General features: G+C 36.3%; 1 protein-coding gene across 2 annotated transcripts in view; it reads left to right on the forward strand.

Moving 5' to 3' along the window:
* Positions 1–21,444, forward strand: part of PDCD6IP (programmed cell death 6 interacting protein) — a 66,399-nt gene that overhangs the window by 36,515 nt on the left and 8,440 nt on the right. For both annotated transcript variants that reach the window (XM_058554730.1, XM_058554737.1), the window contains exons 10-15: positions 1,713–1,890; positions 7,951–8,062; positions 8,960–9,129; positions 17,064–17,312; positions 17,859–17,993; positions 19,156–19,250. In XM_058554730.1, coding sequence (XP_058410713.1) covers positions 1,713–1,890; positions 7,951–8,062; positions 8,960–9,129; positions 17,064–17,312; positions 17,859–17,993; positions 19,156–19,250 — 939 coding nt within the window. The remainder of the gene's footprint in view (positions 1–1,712; positions 1,891–7,950; positions 8,063–8,959; positions 9,130–17,063; positions 17,313–17,858; positions 17,994–19,155; positions 19,251–21,444) is intronic.

The following is a 21,444-nucleotide window of genomic DNA, read 5'->3' on the forward strand; positions in this document are numbered from 1 at the left end:
CTTTTTTTTTTTTTTTTGGTGGGGAAGACTAGCCCTGAGCTAACATCCATTATCAGTCCTCCTCTTTTTTGCTGAGGAAGATTGGCCTTGGGCTAACATCCATGCCCATCTTCCTCTACTTTATATATGGGATGCTTGCCACAGCATTGCTTGATAAGTGGTGCATAGGTCCGCGCCCGGGATCCGAACCTGTGAACCCCAGGCCATCGAAGTGGAGTGTGCGAACTTAACCACTACGCCACCAGGCTGGCCCCCCCAATCCTATTTCTTAATGAGCAGTATTCCATATTATGGTCAAATAGCAGTTTGTTAATTCTTTCACCTGTTGGTGGACATTTCAGTTGGTATGAACACTGATTTACAAATATTTGTCTGGACATGTTTTATTTCTCTTGGGTAAATACCTAGTATTAGAATTGCTGAGTTGTATGGTTAGTGTATGTTTAACTTCATACAAGATGGCCAGATAGTTTTCTTTTTTTTTTTTGTTTTGTTTTGTGAGGAAGATCAGCCCTGAGCTAACATCTGTTGCCAATCCTCCTCTTTTTGCTGAGGAAGACTGGCCCTGAGCTAACATCCATGCCCATCTTCCTCCACTTTATGTGGGACGCCGCCACAGCATGGCCTGACAAGCAGTATTTTGGGTGCGCGCCTGGGATCTGAATCCAGGCCACCAGCAGTGGAGTGTGCGTACTCAACCGCTACGCCACGGGGCAGGCCCCCAGGTTGTTTTCCAAGGTGGTTGTTCCAGTTTATGTTCCTTCCTGCACTGTTTGAGAAATGCAGTTGCTCTGCATCCTCATCAGCACTTAGTATTGTTAGTCTTTCTAATTTTAGCCATTTTAGTCTATGTCTAGCAGTATCTTGTTGTGGTTTAATTTGCACTCCCCTAACTAGTAACGATGTTGAATAACTCTTGATGTGCTTATCAGACATTTATACATCTTTTGTGAAGTATCTGTTTAAATCTTTTGCTCATTTATTAAAATTGATTTTTTCTCATTAATCTTTAAAGAGTTCTTTACGTATTTTAGAGGCACATCCTTTGTCAGCTACATGAAATTGAGAATATTTTTTCCTAGTTTGATTTGCTTTTTTGTGTTTTTAATTTTGACGAATGCATGGATTTTGACCTCATTTTGCTTTTTCTGGCAAGAAAGCAATGTAAGTTTACTCTAACATCCCTTCCATTACGTAATGAAATAACAGAGTAATTGTTACTGTGCCACAAAACTGAGAAGAGATGAAGATTCTGTTATTAGTACCTAGGTCAACTATGTTCTCTTGGCATTATGCCTAGATGAGAGGAAATTATAACTATTTTGTATATTGTTTCTGATTTGTCAGTGACATTATAACAATCAGGAGTGTGATAAAAGATTGCATTTAAGATAGAAGTTTTGACTTTTAATTACTTAGACTAAAAGAAGTTAAGTTTGAGCTGGGAGCCAAAGGTATCTAGTATATTTCAATGTATACTTCTTTTTGGCTTTTAATTATGCGCAGTGAACTTAATTCTTTAATGATTTTGTTTTAATTTTATCAATCGCTGATTTTTCTGTTTTTACTTTTGTCTTTGCTTTATTTTTCCATTGATGGGGCTTCTCTACTTTTTTGGGGTGCTAACTCCATTGCTGTTGATTTGGATATAGGAGATTAATGTTTTAAAGGTGGTTTAGACCTCTAGATGACATAGTATCTTATTTTTTCAGGGTGTTAGCTTCCCTTAATCTTCCAGCAGCAATTGAAGATGTGTCTGGAGACACTGTACCTCAGTCTATATTGACTAAGTCCGCATCTGTGGTTGAACAGGGTGGTATCCAGACTGTTGATCAGTTGATCAAAGAGCTACCTGAACTACTACAAAGAAATAGAGAAATCCTAGATGAGGTATGTTTTAAGAGATCTGCTTTTCAAGTAAAAACTCTTCAACCCCTTGGTGTCCAGCAGGGCTTAGGACTGGAGGCTTCCTCCTATTGGGTTTCACAGGGTAGACATCTTGGTGAATTTACTGCCCTTCAGCCTCACATGTGAGAATGTGTTCATACATATCTTAAGGGTATATAAATGTACATTATTGAAACTGATGTGACCACTGTATAAAACGAGTATACTGTGAGAAATATCCATCAACAAACTGTTCAAAGTCTTCATAGTTAATAATTTCTATGAAAGATTGTGTTTCTTGGTAACCATGGAATCAGACTAAGCAAGTTAGGCCATCCCATGTTTTATAAACCCACTGCATCCATCTTTCAGTAGAGAAGACATTTTGTCAATAGGAATAGAATACTCAAGTTTTTCGCCTAAAGCCAACTGTTTGCCAATGTTATTCTCCTTTTATTGCACCTTCACCTCTTTCCCCTAATTGATACATTTCTTTTTTTAGCTGTAAATGTAGTCAAACTGGTTATATTGGCTTTTGTCAGTTTAGGAGTCACATTTCTTTTAGGTGACTTCTGTTATCAATGCTTTAATCCATGATGTTTTGATTTTTCAGTTAACTTTCAGAAGATACTGTATGTATATCATTTCCAAGCACTTTGGGGCAGGGTTAAAGAACTTAAATATTTATGACGGTGTGAACCTTGGGGATGCGAATATTTACCTCCCAAGGTTATTTAAAGGATTAGCTAAAGTAAAACATTGAAATGCCTAGCCTGTGGGACACATAGTATGTGCTTAATAAATTATAGCTGTTGTTACTATTACATTATTAATTATAATAATTTTTATGATGATGATGGTAGTAGTGGTAGTTATTCACCTTTCAGTGCAGATCAGCTATTGAAAAAGGTTAGGAAACTTAAATGGAAACTTACTGCAGGGGGCCGGCCCCGTGGCTTAGCGGTTAAGTGCGCGCACTCTGCTACTGGCGGCCTGGCTTCGGATCCCGGGTGCGCACCGACGCACCGCTTGTCTGGCCATGCTGAGGCGGTGTCCCACATACAGCAACCAGAAGGATGTGCGGCTATGACGTACAACTATCTACTGGGGCTTTGGGGAGAAAAAGGGAGGAAAAAAAAAAGAAACTTACTGCATTATGGGCCTGGGAAATCTGATTCATGAGGGGCTCTACATTAATTATAAAATCAATATTATCAACTTTACCTATGTAGATGTAGTCAATAATCAGAAAAACTAAAGCAAGCGGAATTGGTGTTACATAGTTCAGTACCAAAGCCTTGCTATGCTGAGCTTGTTAGAAATGCAGAATCTCAAACCCCACCCCAGACCTACAGAATTAGGATCTGCATTTAATAAGATCCCAGGGAGATTTGTGTGTACATTAAAATTTGACAAACACTGCTCTTAAGGTCATAGACTTTATTCATGAGAATACCTTATAGTCCTTTAAAATTTGTTGATCTGTGGGTCAAACAAGGTTGTTATCTGGCGTTGCAGTTGAAAGGACATTAGAACAGTAGATAGACATAGGGAGAAAAAGGTGGAGAATTCTGTTGAAGATTGCACGTAAGTGAAAGCAGCAAGAAGTAATCAATCGTATGATAGTGAGGGAAAAGACAAACACTGGACAATGCAGGAGGCGCAGCAAGTCAAGTGGAAAGCAGTCTGGGGCATTTAGTAAGTAGATGTTGTAGTAATAAATCATTATTTAATATTTTATAGTTTACACATAATTCAGTGATTAAGGTTTCAGAATGTGGAGTTATGTTTGGGCTTGATTCCCAATTCTTACTCCTAGCTGTCACCTTGGGCAAATTACTGAACATCTTTATGTCTCAGTTTACTCATCCAAGAAGTGGGGATAATAGTATTTAGCACATAAGATAGTTGTGAAGTGGGATCATACATGTGCTTACTACTTAATAGTTATTTAAATATTGATATTACTATATTTCCTTGATTTTAAGATGTCATTGATTGGAAGATGCGTATTTGATTTTGAAATAAGTTTTCTGGAAAAAGAACATTGCCTAATGAAATAACTATATAAATTGTGGGGAACATCTTCATTAGAAATATGTGAAAAAAGCTCATCTTATAATTACGGAATTACTGGCATTATTAGTGCGTATGATGTCTGTTGTCTGCCTGTCTTAATATGGGGTACTTCTATCGATCTTATTTGATGTTTCTAACAGCTGTGTGATTTCGAGTCACTATCATTCTGTCAGTTGTACTTGGAGAGTCTCATTTTAAGTAAGTTGTAAGTTGTGAAGTAAGTAGGTTGTGAAGCTGATGCACTGAGTGTTCCTCTCTCAGGTAGCTTTTAGGAATTTAGTTTTAGTCTTGATTTTCAGAAATTTTGAAGTGTCCACTAATTTAGTAGATAATAAATTTATCCTGCTTGGGACCTCTTGGGCCCTTTCAATCTTGGATCCCTGTCCGTGGGTTCTGTTTCTTCAGTTACTCCTTTTTCTCCATTCTCTCATAATGAATTCTTGATGGTGGTGCTTCTGGATCAGTTCTTCATATCTCTTAACATTTCTTTTACTTTTTCTCTTTGTGCTCTTGTTGTTCTTTCTGGGAGACTTTCTCAGGCCAGCCTTCCAGCTCATTAATTGGCTGTTTAGCTGTGTCTTCAGCCATTCTACTGAGTTGTTTTTTTTTTTTAATTTCATTGATATTTTTTATTTCCAAGATATCTAATTGGTTCTTTTAAAAAATCACCTATATTTATCTCACAACTGCATGTGTGTTTTATTTTGAGGTAAAAGTCACAGAACATAAGATTCATCATTTTAACCTCTTTAAAGTGTACAATTCAGTGGCTTTTAGTACATTCACAGTTTTGTGTGAGCATCCACACTATCTAATTTCAGAACATTTTCATCACCCCCAAAAGAACCTCATCAGCAGTCATTCCTCATTCTCCCCTTCTCCCTGTTTTTGGCAACCACTAATCTGAATTCTGTTTCTGTGGATTTGCTTATTCTGGACATTTCATATAAACAGTGTGTGGTCTTTTGAGTTTGCCTTCTTTCACTTACTATATTTTCAAAATTCATCAAGTTCATGTCAGTACTTCATTTCTTTTTATGGCTGAATTCCATTGTGTGGATGTACCACATTTTGTTTGTCTGTTCATCAGTGATAGCTATTTGGGATGTTTTTACTTTTTGGTTATTCTGAATAAGCTGCTATTTGTGAAGAAGTTTTTTTGAGCACTGTTTTTAGTTTTGTTGGGTATATACATAGGAGTGGAGTTGCTGGGTCATACAGTAGTTCTGTTTAACTTTTTGAAGAATGGACAAACTGTTTTCCAGAGCAGGTGCACCATTTTACATACTTGCCAGCAGTATATGAAGGTTCCAATTTTTCCACATCCTCGCCTAACCCTTATAATTTTCTGTTTTTTAAAAAAAAAAAATTATAGCCATCCTTGTGGATATGAAGTGGTATCTCATTGTGGTTTTGATTTGACCTTATATATAGAAAATCCTTAAGTTGGAGGTTTGATAGGGATTGCATTGAATGTTTAGATCAATTTGGGGAGTATTACTGATCTTAACAATATTAAGTCTTCCAATCCATGAGCACGCGATGTCTTTCCATTTATTTGGATCTTCTTTAATTGGTTCAACAATGTTTTTTAGTTTTCATTGTGCTCCTTGGTTAAATTTGTTCCTAAGTATTTTATTCTTTTTGATGCAATTATAAATGGAATTGTTGTCTCAATTTTCTTTTTGGATTGTTCATTGCTAGAATATAGAAACACAGTTGCTTTTGTAAGTTGATGTTGTTATTCTGCAACTTTATTGAATTCTTTTATTATCTCTGATAGTTGTTCTGTGGATTCCTTATGATTTTCTGTATATAAGGTCATGTCATCTGCAAGTAGAGTTAGTTTTACTTCTTCCTTTCCAGTTTTGGATTCCTTTTATTTCTTTTTCTTGCTTAAAATTGCCCTGGCCAGTACAATGTTGAATAGACATGGTGAGAGCAGACATCCTTGTCTTGTTTGTGCTCTTAGGGGGAAAGCATCCAGTATTTCACTATTAAGTATGGTGTTAGCTGTGGGTTTTTCATAGATGGCCTTTATCACGTTGAGGAAATTCCTTTCTATTCTTAGTTTGTTGAGTGTTTTTATCATAAAAGGGTGTTGGATTTTGTCAGATATTTTCTCTGCATCTTGAGATGATCGTATGTTTTTTTCCTTCATCCTGCTGATACAGAGTATTACATTGATTGATTTTTCAGTGTGAACCATCCTTGCAATGCTGGGATACCCACTTGGTCATGGTATATAAATCCTTTTTATGTGCTGCTGAATTGGTTTGGTAGTATTTTGTTGAGCATTTTGCATCTATAAGGGATATTGGTCTATAGTTTTCTTCTTGTAATGTCTTTGCCTGACTTTCAACTTGTGTGTCCTTATGGTTGTGTCTTTTGTAAATAGCACATAGCAAGATTTTTCTTTTTAATTTAGTTTGACAGTCTTCATCTCTATCTGTGGAGGGTTAAATCCGTTTATATTGACTGTGATTATTCATATATTTGGAATCGTTGTATATTTGGTATTTCTACTTGTCTCACTCTTGTGTTTCTATATATTTCCTTTTTTTGCCCCTCTCCACCCCCTCTCCCCCTTTTCCTGGTTTTATTGAGTTGTTGTCTACTTTTTTTTTTAAACAGTAGCACAGAGTTTGTACACTCTTATTTTTCTGCTTTATGATGTGTCTGGGTATGGATTTCCTTTCGTTTAAGTTGCTTGATATTTCATTGGATCCAGTGAATTTGAGGATTGTGTCTTTTCATCCATCCTGGAAAATTCTTAGTTTTTAAAAACTTCCTTGAATATTGCTTTTCCCCTGTTCTCATTATTATCTCTTTCTTGAATCATCTCACTTTATTTTCCATGCCTCTTATCCCCTCTTATTTTCTGTTGCTCTGTGCTTCTTTATGCATAATCTTTTAATCAGAAGTTCATATTAGGACTTTGTGTCACGCAGGTCGTGTGATTTTCTAGTCCCCAGTTGGGGCTTTTGATTAGGACTCTTAGGTGATACCTCTTTTCTTTTCTATTTAAAGCCGAAGTCCAGTCAGGTAAGTTGCCTTCTGTTGGACAAGTTTCCTTTTTAAAAATTCATCCCCTGAGTGCCACCCATTTGGACATGTGCCAATTTGCGGGAGGATAGTGCCTTTGATAGGACCTCCTATTCTTATAAACCCTACCTGTGTTTCTTTTCTTCTACTCATGGTTTGTTAAATTCACACTCTAAGCCATTAGTGAACTATGTAGTTGGTGAACTACTAACGGTGGACCAGTTATAGTTTGTGGCCTATTTTTGTATAGTTGAGGATAATTTTTACCATTTTTAGAGGGTTGTAAAAAAAGAAAAAGAAGAATATGTGACAGAAACTGTGGCCAACAAAGCCTAAAATATTAACTCCAGTGTTGGACAGAAAAGTTGGCAGACCTCTGCTCTAAACTATCAGGGATTAGCAGATACTATTGGCTCTCGACTTGTTGTCACTGGTAGATTAGCACTTTCTTGTTTCTGGCTCCCTACTATCCTGTCTTCTCAGCTGTGCATGAAAAAAGCATTTTTATATGTTAATTTTCAGTTTGTTGTACTGGGATAGAGATCTAAATGTTTTATTTTCATGTAGTTAATCAGTTTTCTCTTCGTTTTGTTTATGTCTTCTAAGGTCCAAAGACTCTATTTATTTTAAGCTTAAAACAAGTCTTTGTTTAAAGTAGTCTTGGTATGTGGATGTACATAAGCTCTTAGTTATTCTTCCTTTTTAGTCTTACTAAGTAAAGTAATGGCTAAACTAGCCTTAAATTTTACAAGACTTTGTTAAATACGTTGTAACTACATTTCTGCAACAAAAATTATATCAATTTATATTCTAACCAGTAATGTAGGAGTATTCCCATCTCACAAATTCTCACCTATTGAGTATGATCATTTTTAAAATGTTTTAAATTTTTTATACGAGAAATGATATCTCATTGTTGCTTTGCCTCTTTTTTAAAAGTCATTAAGATTGTTGGATGAAGAAGAAGCAACTGACAATGATTTAAGAGCAAAATTCAAAGAACGCTGGCAAAGGACACCATCCAGTGAACTCTACAAGCCTTTAAGAGCAGGTAAAAATGTGCATAAATGACTTCCACTTGAATAAATTCCCAGTTTGCATCTTTTGCTTGATTAAATTAGGCTCAGTTGTAAACCTGTTTTTACTGAAACTGTGTGCTATTATGAAAACCCAGGTGTTTTTCCTCAGTTCAGTGTAAGATAAAAAAAATAAAGTTAATCCATGTTCATTATATAAAGTTCAGATTCTTAAAAAGAGTATAAAGTGAAAATTAAAATGATTATATAACTCTCTTTTCCTATTCCAACCCCTGTGCATATTTTAAAAACATAAATGAGATCATATTACATGTATGGTTTTGTAATGTCATTTCACTTAGTAGTAAATCCCAGGTGGTAAAAGATGAGTTTTAACGGTTAATTTGAAGCCAAATTATTATTTTTAAGACTTTGATTATAAGGATTTTGTGCTTGTTAAGATAAACGACGTCTTTATGGTAGCTAGAGACTTATTTCTCTGTAAAAGGAGTTAATACTATTGAGATTTTTCTAAAAATATAACTGCCTCTTTTAGGCCACTTTGAATCAGTGATCCTTTGAGAGAGGAATGCTTTTTAATTAAGTTGTAACAATTTTTGGAGTGAATGATTTCTTCCTATATTCATGAGTTGTGGGAAAAAATTAGGCTAATGTCGATTAGCTTTTATTTGGTGGACAGTAACCACAAATGTATTTTAAGGTATATTTGTGCTTTGGCTTTGTAATTGATTTTGTCATTTTTCCAAAAACAAAAATGCAGTGATGACAGGAGCCCAGTTTCTATCTAGTGAATTGGGGCCTATAGAAAGGGAAAAAAGTAAAGTTAGAGAACAGAACTAGAAGTACAGCCGGCCCATAAACATTACTGTTAAAATCAATGCTGTGCTCTTGTAACATTGTTTTTCCCACAGAGGGAACCAATTTCAGAACAGTTTTGGATAAGGCTGTGCAAGCAGATGGACAAGTGAAAGAACGTTATCAGTCTCACCGTGACACGATTGCACTTCTGTGTAAGCCAGAGCCTGAGCTGAATGCTGCCATCCCCTCTGCTAACCCAGCAAAGACCATGCAGGGCAGTGAGGTGAGAAGATGCATTTTGATGTGGGTGGTCATCTGCTTATGAAAACTGTGTTTAAGCCATCACGTACAATGAATTGCCAATTTCTTTCTTATTGCCATCTTTTAAAAAATGCTGATGTAAATTGAGGTTGTTATATTTAAAGTAGCATGATATATATACCGTGTAATAGGTAATTATACCATTAATATTACTATCCTGTAATAATAATTTCCATTTATTGAATGCCTCCTATAAGCTGAGTACTATATTCTAGATACTTAATATGTTTACAGTGTTTAATTCAGGTTTCATAAAAGAGAAAGGCTTGAAAGTGTAGAAACTTCCCTGAAGTGGAAGGACTGGGTTTGGCCAGATACTCTTCTGACCACAAATTCTTTGTTTCTTACATCATTCTATACTGCTTTCCACCATGTTCTGCTGGGACCCTTCTGAAGGGAAGATTGACAAGGTGTCAATGGTTAACATCATTAAGAATGGTTAACCATTAATAAATGGTTAACATCATCATGGCATTTCTACTGGTGACAGGAAAGAGAAAATCAGTAGTGTGGCGTCTGATTCAGAAAGTCCTAAAAGAGGAGAAAGTGCAAGTATGATTTAGTGGCTGTTCACTGTGAGGTAATGTAGTAGGATAAGATAGAGGCTCTAAAGTGCACAGGAAGATAAGCCAAAGGGCAAGAAGTATTGCTGAAAACTTCTTGAAAAAGGTGAATTTCCTGGGACACTAGTTCTCAAAAGTTATGTGTTGTTCCTTATTTGTCTTTCCACAGAAGCCTTTCATTAATTTATTCAACCAAGACTTATTGGGTATCAGCTCTGTGTAAGGCACTAGGCTAGGTACTTGGAAGAATTAACAAATGAATCATACACAGCCTTTACCCTCAATTTATGGTCCATTGTGGAAGATTAGACACATACAAGGATAACTGTAATACAGGGCAGAAATTTAAAAGTGTTATAACTATAGAAAGTATTCTGTGAGGATTTAGATGACCAAGTACTTAAATTCTAGCATTTTGGAACTCCTCTCTTAGGAGGCTTCTTAAGAAGTTGGCTCATTATAAGAACAGAGTAGACAGGAGAAAAAGTATACATCTGTAGGATCTGAAACACACCCAGTGAGTGGGTGTGTCCAGAGAAGCTACCAGAGGTTTCGTGGAAACCAGCCCCCAAAGTGAAGAGACGACTGCATAGTTGAATGTGCTCAGAACCTGAATCTCTAAAGGGGAGGGAACCAGATGGAACCAAGAATATCAGTTAGGTGATTTGAGGAAACGGGGGAGAAAAGGCAGGTGGTCAGAAGATTAATTTGTGAAGAACAGAGACTTCAGACCCACAGAATAGCAACAAATTCTGGACCTTTTTTTAATTTTAGAAAAAAGAACAGTTTCATATCTTCTCCTTTTTCTTTTTGTTGTCTTGTGCATGACTTAGAACTTCTGTGGCTTTTGTCCTTTGATTCTCCTGCTTTCAGTGGGAAAGCAAAAGTGGTTTGTGTTAAGCAAAGTAAAAAGTAGTATGCACCGATTTGTTATTTTATTCAGTTGTAGTAATAGCTGCTTTTGTTAATCTATAGTGGTATTACATAGGGGAAGAAAACTTTTATAGTCAATATGAAGTTATTTTACTGAAGCTAGATTTTCTGGATAGAGGTAACCAAAACATTTTTATTGCTGTATATATTTATTCATCATGTGCCTTTATCAGAAAAGGCAAACATCATGTTTATCAAAGCTATTTCAGATAGCTGTCATAGTAGTTGATGACACATTTTAGCCAGAGTTTTTATCATTAAATTATGATTAAACTTTTATGATTAAATTAAAATTTTATCATTAAATTGTGAGTTTTATCATTCATGATAACTCAGTCATTGAATTGCTGAGTATTAAAGTGATACAAAGTACATGTTTTATTAAGAGGTTCAAACTTAATAGTAGGGCTGTTTTTTTCTTTTATTATAAAGAAGCCTACTTTCTGGTTATTTTTTGTTCTATTTGGGCATCTGGGTTTAGATATTCTGAAAAATTTTGCAAGCTATTGGTAATTTGTATTTAAAGATCCTTTTTAAAATACTTAGGACCACTGCTTGTGATTGTGTACCTCTGATCACCTGGGGTCTGGAATCTAGTCTACACTTAGCCAGCCAAGCCTTGGCCCTAGTGTAGGGCCGAGTCTGCCCAGAAGAAGGGGCATCTTTTCTTTGCACAAAGGTGATATGCACTTATACTCACAGTGTTGCATCTGCCTGGGGTGATGGAGGGGTGCCTTTGAAAAAAATCTTAATTTCCTTAGAGGTAGTGCATAAAATAGCACTGTCCAAAGCTATGTGCTCCCCCCGGGTGCTTTTTCTGGTTCACACAAAGGCACCTTATAAGACTAGGGAATGATCTGCACACACAGCTTTTACTCATAGTTTTTCATAGCAGAAAGTATATAGACAAGTGTTGAGAGTGGCTGGCATCTATTCATTCATTTGTTCACCAAACATTTGTTGAAGGCCTACCATATGCCAGGAACTATGGCACTGTGGTCCCTAACAGAGAGATATGGAAAACTCTAGGTTAGCTTTATTGTAGGGTAAATGCAGTCAGATTCCTGCTGTTCTGTTGTTGTAGAGATATTCTCACGTCTGCCTTTTCTGAAAATAAAGTGACAGGGCCCGCCCGGTGGTGCAAGCGCTTAAGTGTGCGCACTCCACTGCGGTGGCCCAGGGTTCGCTGGTTCGGATCCCATGTGCGCACCAATGCACCGCTTGTGAAGCCATGCTGTGGCGGCGTCTCATATAAAGTAGAGGAAGATGGGCACGGATGTTAGCCTGGGGCCATTCTTCCTCAGCCAAAAAAAAGAGGAGGATTGGCATTGGATGTTAGCTCAGGGCTGGTCCTCCTCACAAAAAAAAAACAAAAAAATGACAGGGTTTGAAAAGTAAAGTTGAAAATTTCATTGCGAGCATTTCTTATGTGCCTAAATGTGTTTGGTGCTGTTTGATGCTACAGAGAGTGTTAATCATCTGAAATGGGAGTTGGCAAAAATGGCCTGGGCCAAATCCAGCCTGCCTCCTGTTTTTGTATGGCCTGCAAGCCAAGAATGCTCTTTACGTTTCTAAATGGTTGAAAAAAAGTCAAAAGAATAATGTTTCATGACATGTTTACATTAGATGACATTCAAATTTCATTGCTCATAAATAAATTTTTGTCGGATATAGCTATACTCATTCACTTACGTTTTGTCTAGGCTGCTTTTGCACTACAAAGGCAGAATTAAATAGTTGCAACAGAGTCTATGGCTCACAAGGTCAAAAATATTTTCTATCTGGTCCTTTACAGGAAAGATTTGCTAGCCCCTGGTCTGAAAGATGAGATGCATACAGCCTAGGTGGTCTCATTCCTGCCTTTCTGTTTGACCTCATCTCCCTGCATTCTGTCTTATTTACTATGCTTCAGCCAGACTGGCCTTTTTTTCTTTCCTTTGAACATGCTAAGCTTGTTCCTGCCTCAGGACTTTGACATTTGCTTTTCCTTCTGTTGGGGTCTTTCTTCCCTTTGCACGGCTACTACTTCGTTTTCATTAAAGCCTCAGATGTCACCATTTCCCCTTCTTTGTCATTGTCTACCTTATTACTCTATTTTTGTGTATTTGTTTAATCCCCCCACAACCCCCTAAATGAAGGAAAGGAGTCTGTTTTTGTTAGTAGTTGTATTTTAGAACCTAGAACAGTATCCCACACATAAGGATTCAAAAAGTATTTGTTGATTGAATGATAACCATTGGCAGCCTAACTTAAAAAAGCATGCAATTAATTGCAGTTGAAAGCTAATTGGAGCTGTTTATAAGACAGAAGTAAATACTATAGGATTCTAATTATTATTTTTTTGTGTGAGGAGGATTAGCCCTGAGCTAATGTCCGAAGCCAATCCTCCTCTTTTTGCTGAGGAAGATTGGCCCTGGGCTAACATCCGTGCTCATCTTCCTCTGCTTTATGTGCGACACCGCCACTGCATGGCTTGAGAAGCGGTGTTGGTCTGCGTCCGGGATCTGAAGCTGCAAACCCTGGGCCGCCGAAGTGGAGCACGTGAACTTAACCACTATGCCACCGGGCCGGCCCCCCTCTAATTATTTTTTTAATTTTTAATTTTTTTATTTGGTGTAATTGATATACAACATTATATTAGTTTCAGGTATACAACATAATGATTCAGTTTTGTATATATTGCGAAATGATCGCCACAATAAGTCTAGTTAACGTGGATCACCATTCGTAGTTAGGGAATTTTTTTTTCTTATGATGAGAACTTCTAAGATTTATTCCCTTAGCAACTTTCAAAAATATAGTACAGTATTATTAACTATAGTTGCCATGCTGTACATTACATCTTCATGACTTATTTATTTTATAACGGGAAGTTTGTGCCTTTTGACTTCCCTCACCCATTTCGCCCACCACCTGCCTCTGGCAGCCACCAGTTTGTTCTCTGTGTCTATGAGCTTGTTTTTTGTTTTGTTTGTTTTAGATTCCACATATAAGCAAGATCATATGGTATTTGTCTTCCTCTGTCTGACTTATTTCGCTTAGCATAATACCCTCAAGATCCATCCATGTTGTTGCAAATGGCAAGATTTTCTCATTCTTTTTTATGGCTGAATAATATTGCTGTGTTTGTGTGTGTGTGTGTGAGTGACATTTTCTTTATCCATTCATCCGTTGATGGACATTTAGGTTGTTTCCATATCTTGGCTATTGTAAATAATGCTGCAGTGAACATGGGGGTGCATAGGGATTCTAATATAAATACTTTAACTTGATAACATATTAAGCCTCAAACTTGAGTTTATAAGAAAGTTTAGGTAGTGGTTTCCTTTTCTTACTCTCCTGGTAATTTATTTTTGGAAGCAGTTTAATTCATTTTCTGCTGTATTCACTCTTAAAATGAGGCCAGTATCATGCAATCTAAAATACAGTTAAACTAGTATATATGACAGTTAAAAAAAAAGAGGATGTTTGTCGTACAAGGAATGTTTTTCTATCTTTGTGGGGTGGTCTAAAAGTTCATTTATAAGTCAGTTGTTCCAAATGGCGTTTTTTTCAGAGACTTAGAATCATAGCATTTTCGAATAGAATAGGACTTATTAAATAGCTATTTGGTCCTTGTTTACCACTCCAATTAGAAAACTGACTGCCATGAAAGGAAGTTAACTTTCCTTCATAATGGAGCTGATATTGGAAATTGTGATTCTTAAAGTCCTAATGGGGTTCTCTCCCACATTATTCTGCTGCCCTGTGTATAGTTAGTTCTCTGAATATGAAGTTGTGTCCATATGAACCACGCGTATCTTCTCATATTACTTATTAGCTAACCTAAGGGTATTATCACCAAAATTTTGGCCTGTTATTTGATGAGAGGATCTTAGTTTCTGTACTATGTAAGAGACATTCTCTCCATTTCAAGGTAATAGTGTTATAGTGTTCCTCACTTTCAGCTTTGTTTACTAGACTTTTTTTTTAAACCAGTTCTGCATATTCCTATTTCTCCCCAAGCTTTATTTTACTTGGCTAATTTTTTTTTTCTTTCTAGCTTTGATTGGACGTAACTTATAGAGAGATAAAAATGATATTTCTTATTTTTCTAATAGCCAGACAACCTTCACATAGGGTCAAAGTTATAGTTGAGGTTCCATTATCATAAATGTGCTAACAGAAAATACTGTCAGTATCTTTTAAAATTTATATCCTGTTGCATCACCCCCATTACAAAATGTGTCACGTAATTACAGAAATAGCTATAATTCAGCAAAGGAAAGGATACTTTAATTCTTAATCTTTGCTCATTGTTCCTCTGTTACTGTCTGAATGCTTGGATGCTTAGGCCTCTTTAGCCCATAATGTACCCAAAGTATAGAGTTAAACAACTACCACTTAATAATAATGGCTGCTACTGATTGAACACTTACCCTGTGTTAGAAATTACATTGAGCACTTTATATGGATTGTTTCAGTCTGCACAACAGTCCTGAGATTACTATTTTTGCTTTGCAGATGAGAAAGTTGTTTTCCAAGTAGTCTCCTGCCCTTGGTTACACAGTAACTGAGTCCATTACTTCCATTAAGGGAGTATAGTCAGAGTTGGAGTTTTTTCCCTAGGTAATTATGTTTCACTTTGATGGACAACTAGGTTCATTTGTTTCTTTATTCAGGTTTAGATTTAATTTTGTGTTTTGAATGTATAAAAAATGTTCATGATTCAAAAGGTATGTGCAGAGAAATCTCATCCCGATTCTTTTCTCCTTGTTCCCATCCACTCTCTGTAAGTAACCATATTCAGTAGTTTCTGGTTTGTTCCTTAGTGCTTTTCTTTTTGCAAAAAAGACATATGGACACATACATAGATAATATATGTGTGTATATTTTTGTATTCTGATTTCCCTTCTCTCTTACTCAAAATGCAACGTTCTATATATATGCTTTTGCACCTTTTTTTTTTCATTTAACATTGTATCCTGGAAGTCATTTGGAAGCAAGATTTTTACCACGTTGTCTAACATCAAATTCTACCCGATCCCTTAAAACAGCTTTTGCCATGTCCATCCAGGTACGATTCTTTCTCTTCTTCCTTCCTTTTAGAGTGTCTGTGGTTTGATGCTTCTTGGACCTCTAGGAGTTGTATTTCTTTCCACTGCTCTGAATGTTAAAAGACTGAATTTAAGTTAGGACACTTAGGAGATGTGGGTGGTAAAATTTAGAAGAAACTTTAAACATTTCCTCAGGTCTTTGGTCTTCGTAAATGAAGGTTACTCTGGGCACTCCTGTCAAGGAGCTGACTAGGACTGTGGAATGAAGAGTAGGACAGAAATTCTTAGAAACAGGGAGCAGGTGAGGAGATCCCTTGGAGTTGGAAATGCTGCTGGTGAGAAGAAAGGCAGGAATGTAGAGGGGGTTCATGGATATGTCTTCTTTCTTTGTCTTTCCCTCAGCTTTTTTTCTGTGAGCTTCACTGGGGCAAGCACAATAGGGGGCTTGGGGTTGGTGTTCTCCCTGGTGGCCCTAGAAAATGTGAAGAGATGTGAGTGAAAGGGGGCAGCTTATAAGTGGCATTAGAGGGTACTTGAACACTGTAACACTCTTAGCATAAAGGGGTGTTTATGAATCATGTGTATGTTAGTCAGAGACTGCACGGACTGAATAAGAGAGGTAAAACTCATGATATGAAGAGATACACAAGAACCCTGTCTCCTTCTTTCTCTCCCAGTGTATAAAATAAACATGGTTTATAGCTTTCTCGCTACCTCTCTCTCATGCTCTCTCCATGTATATCTCTATCACTGTTTCTATTCTCCATGTCTGTCTCCCTCCCTCTCTCCCTCTCTCCCTCTCTCCCTCTCTCTCTCCCTCTCTCCCTCTCTCTCTCTCTCTCTCAATCCCTCTATGTTGGCAAAATAGAGTATCTACTTACTTAGCAAAAATATACCTTCCCCTATCTCAAAGTCATGAGAGGGACACAGTATAGTGTTGAGTGGTTAAAGTTTGGTTTTGGAGGTAGGCAGACTGAGGTCTCAGATTTTACCTCTGCTCCTTTAGTAGCTGTATAACCTTGGGCATGTTACTTAATTTTTCTGAGACTCAGTTTCTCCATCTATGGAATAGAGGTAATAAATGTAAGAATACATTGTTATATTCATGAAGTGTTTAGAGTGGTGCCTGGCACATAATAAATGTTCAGTAAATCATAGCTCTTGCTCTTGTTATCATTATTGCTGCTGCTGCTCTTATAATCTGAGTCCACTAAAGGTACAACATCTGTATGTAAATAAACAGGTTATACTTGGCCTTCTGAGAAATCATCTCTCCCTGACCCTGGATGAACCTATGTATGTAATTCTGTTTTTGAAATTGGCTTCTGGCTTTTTGGGCAATTAAGGTTTTTCTTATCGTTTAGGTTGTAAATGTCTTAAAATCCTTATTGACAAATCTTGATGAAGTAAAGAAGGAAAGAGAGGGGCTGGAGAATGACCTGAAATCTGTGAATTTTGACATGACAAGCAAATTTTTGACTGCTCTGGCTCAAGATGGTGTGATAAATGAAGAAGCTCTTTCTGTTACTGAACTGGATCGAATCTATGGAGGTCTTACAGCCAAAGTCCAAGAATCTCTAAAGAAACAGGAAGAACTTCTTAAAAATATTCAGGTAAAGTCTATATACTTTAATAAGATTTATGTTAAAAAAATTACATAAAAGATAAGCCTGGACTAAATTGATGTCCTTTTAGGATTGTGTTTTTGGCAAGTGTTACGTATTATTAGAAATGTGTAGTCAGTATTGGTTATATTTTGACACCCACTGAATTTTTGATATTTTTACTTAAGGAAAGATTTAAAGTACCATATTACCCCAGAAGAAATATTATATTAGGTAAATTTCTAGTAAGTCCTGCATGTAGTCATATGATTTTCATAGTTGGAAAAGTATCAATAAAAATATGATGTGCTGGTTAAGTGCGCACGCTCTGCTGCTGGTGGCCCGGGTTTGGATCCCAGGTGCGCACCGACGTACCGCTTCTCCGGCCGTGCTGAGGCCGCGTCCCATATACAGCAACTAGAAGGATGGGCAGCTATGATGTACAACTATCTACTGGGGCTTTGGGGGAAATAAATAAAAAAAATTAAAAAAAAATATGATGAGCTGTATTAATTTGATAAATAATGTAAATACATAAATCTTTCTTTTAACAAGGTCTCACACCAGGAATTTTCGAAAATGAAACAATCTAACAATGAAGCTAACTTACGAGAAGAAGTTTTGAAGAATTTAGCTACTGCATATGACAACTTTGTTGAACTTGTAGCTAATTTAAAGGAGGGCACAAAGGTATGAAGTACAAAAGAAACAACAGCTAACCAGTATAGATGTGAAAATACAGTTTGGGAAGTTAATTGGTATTTCTAGTTGGACCAAATTATTCTTTATCTCAAATTTGTTAGCTTTGATGACTTTTGCCTCTGAGAGGTTTGTTTTAAGCGGGAAGAAGCTTAATGAAGGTGGCAGTATTTCATGGGAACTTTGAAGAATGAATTGTATATTTCACCCAGCAGAAAGGTAGCAGGAATTAGCACAGAGATGTCAAAAGCCAATGACACTTTTTTAGGGGATACAAAATTGACCAATCTGAGTGAATTATGAGGGAACACGAGAATTCAAAGCTGATTTGTGGTGGGGAAGGGGGACAGTTATGGCTTTTGTATTCTGTGCTGATGGTTGGATGATGATAGACTTGTGATCTGCCTGAGTCTCAGAGTGCTTACTAAATATGGTTTAAGTATTTTCTTGCCTTTCTTTTAAATAGTTTAGGGAAATACTTATATTCGTCCTTACCAGTTTCTTTCCTTTTGAGGGAACAAGTGATTTTTAAGTTTTTCAGATACACAATTCTTTTTGGTACTTTAACTCCATAACAATTATTGAATAAAGTTATCTTGATGTAAGTACAGTAGATAATAATGTAAAACCCTCTGAAGAGAGGGTAGAAATACTGCAAAGCCTTCCAAATAGAGAGGATAGTAAAACACTATTTTAATTTGGTTTAAAATGCTTTCTTGAAATAGATCAGCTGAGGAAACTCTCCAGAGAGCCTTTGGAAATACTTCAAGAGTTTCTGAAATGATGCCTGCGTTTCTGAAGTGAACGTGCAAATCTAATCCTTCCACTTAAATAGGTTTAATGTCTTGATTAAGTAGTTGACTCTTCTCTAGGAATTGGGAACATGTTCACTGAGATCATGAAACTTTTAATTTGTTGTCATTTAATTTTTGGTGTTCTCTAAAAATGATTTTATTATTTTTATTTTCTTTAGGAATCTTAGGTTGTATTTAATATTAAGTTGTTGGACTTGAGTGGTATCACTATGTCTCATGCAGAGGATTTTAGTTCTTCAGCTTTAACCATTACTGACAAGTGATTAGATTAGATTGTGTTCCTCCTTAGATTAAAAAATTATTCTGATTTATTGCTTGTATTTGTTCTTTGCGTATAGTTTTACAATGAGCTGACTGAGATCCTAGTCAGGTTCCAGAACAAATGCAGTGATATAGTGTTTGCACGGAAGACAGAAAGAGACGAACTCTTAAAGTAAGTTTGTTTTGTGTATCAAATTATACTTATAGTATTTTTCTTTTAAAAAATCCTATGTGGAGGCTCTTGGGGTGAACTTGGCAAGATGAGATAGCAATTTCCTTCCTTTCCTCCTGGGTATTTTACAAAGCAACAAGCAAGCTGCATAATCTGAGAACAAAAGGATGAAAAGGAGTAAAACGTCTAGATGTAGGAAGTATAGTGGTATCACAGAAATGATAACAAAACAGCTCAGGTGGCAGATCTCAGGAAATACCAGTAAACATAAGCAGTTTACCTTGAAGTGGCAAATAGTTTCCTTATATAAAACTAGATATACAGACCATGGAGAAGTCAGGGTGAATAGCTCAGAAAATATCGACAAAATCACTTTCTGAAGGAGCCTATTGAGAAGGCTGGTCTTGTAACATAGGACTCATTCCATGCTGAGTAATCAGTAAAGGGTTGACATAGCGTTGATACTAAGGTACTGTATTTATTTAGGTGAAAAAATGAACAAAATTTGACAAAACAATAGATGAAGAACATTCACCACAGTGGTACTGTCACAGAACAGATGAAAATTCTGAATGAATATTTCACCATGAATTAAAAAAAGAAAAAGGTTAGGAAGCAGTCATTCTAAGGAACACCAAGAACTCTAAGGCACAGAAATGCCAGAACTCAAGGGGGGATGGTGAAAAAATAGGAAGTGATAAAACATGAGGTGTCAGAATTCAGGAAACAAGTAGAAGAGAACAGAACCATCACAGATACAAGATGAAATGGGAAGGCGCGAAAAGGAGAATAGACAGTGAATAAAACACAAGAACACAGAACAGAAAAGAAGAAATCAAAGAAAATGAAACCAAAGTAAAGAAAGAATTAAACAGGATTAAAGAGAAGATGGGTAAAGAAGATCCAGTATATGCAAAATTGGATTCCCTTCAAAGAAGAACAACCAAAACAGTGAACAGAACAAATATTTAGTGATATTACTCAAGAACGTTTTCCTAAAAGAATTGAAGGTTTGTTGAAAGGATATATCTTATGGTCAGGAAAAATGAACGAGAACTGTCAACACCAAGGCATATAGATTATTAGCCTTAAAAGATAATGACAGAATGCTTTAGGCAGTCAAGCAGAAAGATCAAGTCAGTTTATAAAAAGGTAAAAAAAAAATTAGGCTGGTGGCATTGCGTGCTAGAAGAGAGTGGAGTAATTGCTATTGGAACTGAAGGAAAGCAGATGTGAACCAAAGATTTTATATCCAGTCAAACTGTTCTTAGGTATATACAGAGCCCTGTGTTCATTAGTAATGAACATAAAGAACTCAGAGACTATTATATTCATGAGCCTGTCTTGAACCCTTCTGCCAACCTAACCATTATTAATCTCTCTGTCCATGTTTAAACCGTTTTCCATAGAAGAAGTGGGAGAAGTTATCAAAGAGCTACCTCCCTCCACCCCCAAGAAAGAGCAGGGCCAGTTGTTTTTACAGCATCATGGTTAATAGAGAAACACTATAAACATTCCCCCTAAAGGCAAGGACAGACAAACGAATTCCCACCATCAACACTGTTATTTAGTATTATATTGGCAGTACCAGCCACCACAATTAGACAAGAGAAGGAAATTAGAAATATAAAAATTGGAAAGGAGGAGGTAAAACTGTCACTACTTACAGACTTTTTGATTGTACAACTTGAAAATCCAAGAGAATCAACCCCATAAAAAAATTATTGAAGATAGTCGATCATAAAAATAATTTGTAGAAATCAATGGCTTTCATATAAATAAATATATAGAAGATATAATGGAGGAAAACACCCCACTTACAATAGCAAAAAAAAAGATAAAATACATAGGAATAAGCTTGCCATATATGAGACCTGTATGAAGAAAACTGAAGCACTATTCAAGGACACGGAAGAGTTGAGGAAGTTGAAAGATGTATCATGTTCTTGGATAGGATGACTCAACTTCATAAAGATGTCAGTTCTAAATATACTTATGCATTCAACATAATTTTGATTTAAAAAACAAATCAACAGATTTTCATTTAAAACTAGTCAAGTTAATTCTAAAGCTGAAGTAGAAACAGTCAAACAAGATTAGCCAGGAAAACTGAATAAAAAGGAGAGTGAGGGGAAACTAATTCCACCAGATATTAAAATATATAATATTGTCTTTAATTAAAACACAGTAATAC

The sequence above is a fragment of the Diceros bicornis genome, chromosome 2 (genome assembly GCF_020826845.1).
Source record: "Diceros bicornis minor isolate mBicDic1 chromosome 2, mDicBic1.mat.cur, whole genome shotgun sequence".
In the NCBI taxonomy this organism is placed as follows: domain Eukaryota; kingdom Metazoa; phylum Chordata; class Mammalia; order Perissodactyla; family Rhinocerotidae; genus Diceros; species Diceros bicornis.